The sequence below is a fragment of the Haemaphysalis longicornis genome, unplaced genomic scaffold (genome assembly GCF_048455015.1).
Source record: "Haemaphysalis longicornis isolate Haplotype H1 unplaced genomic scaffold, Haemaphysalis longicornis Haplotype H1 scaffold_2, whole genome shotgun sequence".
In the NCBI taxonomy this organism is placed as follows: domain Eukaryota; kingdom Metazoa; phylum Arthropoda; class Arachnida; order Ixodida; family Ixodidae; genus Haemaphysalis; species Haemaphysalis longicornis.
Genome location: NW_027526295.1, coordinates 237,766,022 through 237,770,390, shown reverse-complemented (window position 1 = coordinate 237,770,390; position 4,369 = coordinate 237,766,022). Strand labels below are relative to the sequence as shown.

General features: G+C 49.2%; 1 protein-coding gene across 1 annotated transcript; it reads left to right on the top strand.

The window, feature by feature from the left end:
* Positions 1 to 612: 612 nt before the first annotated feature.
* LOC144167703 (uncharacterized) lies at positions 613 to 3,396 on the top strand. The gene is made up of 2 exons (XM_077696888.1): positions 613 to 824; positions 1,834 to 3,396. The coding sequence occupies exons 1-2, from the start codon at positions 622 to 624 to the stop codon at positions 2,078 to 2,080; spliced, it is 450 nt and encodes a 149-aa protein (XP_077553014.1). The 5' UTR covers positions 613 to 621; the 3' UTR covers positions 2,081 to 3,396.
* The last annotated feature ends 973 nt before the right edge of the window (positions 3,397 to 4,369 follow it).

The following is a 4,369-nucleotide window of genomic DNA, read 5'->3' as shown; positions in this document are numbered from 1 at the left end:
GTCGTATTTGCAGCTGCCCCTGTAGCGCCTTGGTATAGTACTTGGTTTTGAACGAAGCGGCTCAGTTTCAAGTCCGACATTGCGATGTTTTTTTTTTTTTTTAGTCTTCGGAATTTTTTGGTCATGGTGATTTTGTTAATGGTTTTTTACCCACAGGACTTCTAGAATGAGTTGCGTTACGTTTAATACAGGTGGTGTTCGATGTCGTTGGGCTGGGTTAGGTTAGGTTTCTTGCAGGTTGCATTTGGGGGAGGTTACGACGCGTTTGGTTAGGTTACATTAGGTTCGGTGGGGTTATGTTATGTTAGGTTACGTTGGGACGTAATATTAGCAGATTTTAGGCCAGTCAGCTTTTATGGAAACTGCCGTGAGAATTTCCCGGAGGTAATTCTCACGGCTGCCGTAAAATTAGACACAGCCATGTTTTAATGCCGAACCGTGCCACCTAACTACAGCGCGAAACGTGAAAGTGTTTCTGTTTCTGGAATTTTTTCGGGTAAAAACGTCTTTCATGGCTGAGAAGGGTCTGCACGAGTTACCAAAAGACAGTTCCTTCAAACTGAACAGAGTTTTATCTTGTGTTTTGTCCCCCGGGTAGTGTAAATTGAGCCGCGCACAGGTATGCATCGTGCGCGCGAACGCGTGCGTTGCTTGGTGCAGGAGGGCGCGGACGGAGCGTGGGCCGAGAAGCAGGACGAAGTCCTGGCGGGCTACCTGCAGTGCAGCGGAATGCTGGCCGCGGACAACCACTGCCTCGAGCGACTCGCCTGCCAGTTCTCGGCAGACGCGCTGCGTGCGCCCCTTCACAAGGACGTCGCCTCGCTGTGAGCTGCGCCGCTGGCTCAGACGACGCGTCTTGCTTTGTGCTTGGCGAACGCGAAGGTTTCTAGGGTCTCGAAGGGATTTTCAAATGCGAGAGCATTTGTGGGGCTAAAACCTCCCCTTCCAGTTCGTTTTTTCGTGACTCAGTCTTTCCAAAACTTGATAGAAGATTGCGAGGTAGGAAGGGGGTTGGGGAGGCTGATGGTGAGGACAAAGTAAAAGAAAGTAGTACGGGGGGGATTAAAATAAATACGAACAATGGAGAACACAGCCTCCGAAGCATGTCGCACCGGCTGGCTGCATTGTCAGTAAACTGCGCGCAGGCGTAGTTTTTAAAGAGAGTTTGAGAGTACTGTTAGGGGAAATGCTTGATAAAGAAGCGACGCCGGTCACTTATTTCGAGGCGTGTTCTTATGCTCTTTCGCCACAGAGCATCCTGTTATCTACTACATTCGGGAGCCAAGCGCGCAGCAGGCTGATTGCGGTAAGCATAACGCCCTTCAACGATCATCCCGCTTAGTGGCGACGCAGCGTGAAAAGGCGCCTCAAAATGAACGACCGGCGTCGCTTTTTGATCAAGCATTTCCCATAAATGTAAGCCACACTCTCAGACGCATTCGAAGAAGTGCGCATACGCGCAGCTTACTGACTTTGCAGCCAGACGGTGCAGCACGCATCGGAGGCTGGCCGCTCCATTGTTCGCATTTATTTTAACACCCCCTGTACATATTTGTCTTCGTAATTTCCTTCTAGCCATATAGTAACTACAAAATGCAACGCACGGATAGCTTGTCTTGATTCGATACACTCAAGCCGCATATGTACATTTCAAGTTTGTGACAATTTTTCAGCTAAGCAATTTTTTTTTTTTGCATCTTCTTTAATGCTGCGGCAAACGGGTGCTTCGCCATTCAATTTAGAGGATTGCGTCGAACCGACGCCACCGCGTGTGCCCCGTGTCTTCCCTTCTGCAGCGCTAGCTAAAGCATTGCCGCGTGGTTGTGCGTGCAGGGTGATCTACACGCTGCTGCGGAACCGCTTCATCCCCGAGCGCTTCAAGCGCAGGCTGCGGGACGCCGCGCAACAGGCGCGGCCTGCCAGGAAGGAGCAGCACGGCGACGCCACGCAGCACTGCCTGCGCCGCTTCCCGTGCGAGCAGCGGCGCCGGAGTCCCTTCGCTCATGTGGCCGCACCCGAGGCTATACCGCCGCAGCACCAGGAGAACAAGATCGCGCACCGAACGACGGCCCACCACTGAAAGCGAGGGTGTAACACCCTTTACATGTGTAACACCGACTAACAGGAGTAGAAGGTGCTACTCTCTGGGGACGGTTCGGAAATGAGTGAGCGAACCCGTGCCGGAAGGTTACCGTTCGCGTAACAGATCGCGCATTCGCAGTAGACTCAAGCAATCACGGTAAACAATTACGCAAACATGGTAACGGTATGCTAAAACTCCCTAATAGAGAGTGTTAGCATAGCGGCTAGCGTACGCTACGTTAGGGCTGGCGGGCACTGGGGCCCGACTGCGTATGTGTGCATTCGTTCCGGTGAAGTGTGGCCCTCCTCGCTGTGCCCCTGGGCGCATGCGCAGTCGGGCCCTGGTAATCACCGGCCCTAGCGTAGCGTACGCTATCCGCTATGCTAACACTCCCTAATGACCGTACATTGACAAGTTCTCAATACTGAATGGTCGGCTCGGTGATAGTCAGAGAGGACTTACAGTGAGCCAGACATTAAGGGAATTCGCCATCTTGAATGCTGTAGTTCCTGAATTCGCTAAAATTGTCAAGTCAGTCGTCTTGTAATCTTCGCGCTATGCTAAACTCTAGTGCTTCCATGTTTTTGCATTTGTGGCTAAGTATGCCTACAATCTGTGAAAAATAAATTTGCACCGGGTTAATATCTTTTGAGCTGCCTGTATGTCTGTAATACATCACTAATTACAGGAGTCGAACATAACGGGCAAGTTCCATACTTCTTGCAATTCGCGCAGCTTGCGAACAGATCTTCGCCGGCGCACGGCCGACCAGGTCGTGTAGAAATTGGCAGAGTTGTGCGGTAGTTGTGTCAGTAGTTGTGTCAGTTATAGGGGTTGAAAATACAAACCTGCGTGGGTTGATTGATCAACCCTCTGAAATATCAGACATCTATACTTTTACAAAGGAGCTATAGCTTTTACCGAAGGGCTGTAAGAAGGTGGGAGTTCGGCTGTTTTCTGTAAACATATGCTTCGTTGGCGTGAGGGAGCATTAACTGGCAGTTTCTGCATGCACACCTGTACTGCTGGTGCCAGCGCACGAAGTCATTCAGCTTGCCACGTGGTTGTGTTCCGCTCATGGTCCGTAAAAGTTATCTTCTTCTATATTACGACGTTCGTTATTTCAAAGAGGGAACGTACCAGTATGAACGGACCAGAATTTTTTTATGCCTGAAGTCAGATATTTTAAAGCGGTGCTTTACAGGGACCACACAGATAACATGAAGCTTTGCTTCATTCGTAAGACTGCGGCGTTTGTGGATCACTATACGTCTTTGATCGACATGAAGGAACGCGGTCACTGCTGAATAATTCGTGACCGAAGGGGGGATCTCGAATTTCCCGCTTTCTTCTTGAGAAGGGGTATAGAATAAGGACGCTCAATTTTTTTGTACCAATAAAGTTTTTCAATCAATAAGTGAATTCCGCTCCTGAAACTGCCTCGAGTAGACTTCGTGGGTGTCCCCGCCGTGCACGCAGCCGAGGCTAATTCGTGCTGGCGACTGCAATCGGATGACTGAAAACCGGTAAGCGCATTCGTAGAGGTGACTGCGACTGGGTGTCACGAAAATCGCCGAAACTCCCAACTGAGATTTGTCAAATAAATACTTCAACAACTAAAGGCTTCAATACCACTGCTGGGAAGACCTTTTCCCCATCACCATATGAGCATTCTGCTATCAAAAAGAAAGGGCCAAGGGCCTTTATTAGTAACCCAAAAGGGATGGTATATCCATGAAGCACACTGTATGCCGAGCCCCTTAAATGTCGGCGTCACTTTATACACAAATGCCTTGCTAGGAAGGCATTATTTTAGGTAATATGCAAGAAGTTCTGATGAAAATATGAAGGCCCTAGAGCCTCGTGTTAAATACCTCATAGACCCCACGTGTCCCTTTACAGACGCCTCTACTAGCACACACAAATGCATTACTCGAAACACATCTTTAAGGGCAATATAAGAAGTCTGATATCAAAGTGTGATGGTCCAAGGGAAGACCCCCCCGGGTGCGCCCGTAAAACGCCGTAATACGAGCCCTTTCAAGTTGGCTTCACCGCTACACTAAGACGCATTGCTGAAAATACATTTTTAGGTGTCAATATAAAATGTTCAATAGCAAAGCACGAGGGCCCTGGTGCCCTTTATTAATAGCATTTTCGTAAGCGGTGGAAATGTGACCCATCAAGCATTTAGGACGAAGCCTCGTTGAGTCTACTCAGAAATGCTGAGCCATTAAAAAAAAAATCATGCACCCCTCCGTCTAACGACGATTACGGTTGAACGCG

Excerpts from the sequence above, each read along its gene's own strand:
- LOC144167703 (XM_077696888.1), top strand. The coding sequence starts at position 622 with ATGCATCGTGCGCGCGAACGCGTGCGTTGCTTGGTGCAGGAGGGCGCG. Across the intron at positions 825-1,833 it reads CACAAGGACGTCGCCTCGCT|GGTGATCTACACGCTGCTGC; the intron begins GTGAGCTGCGCC and ends TTGTGCGTGCAG.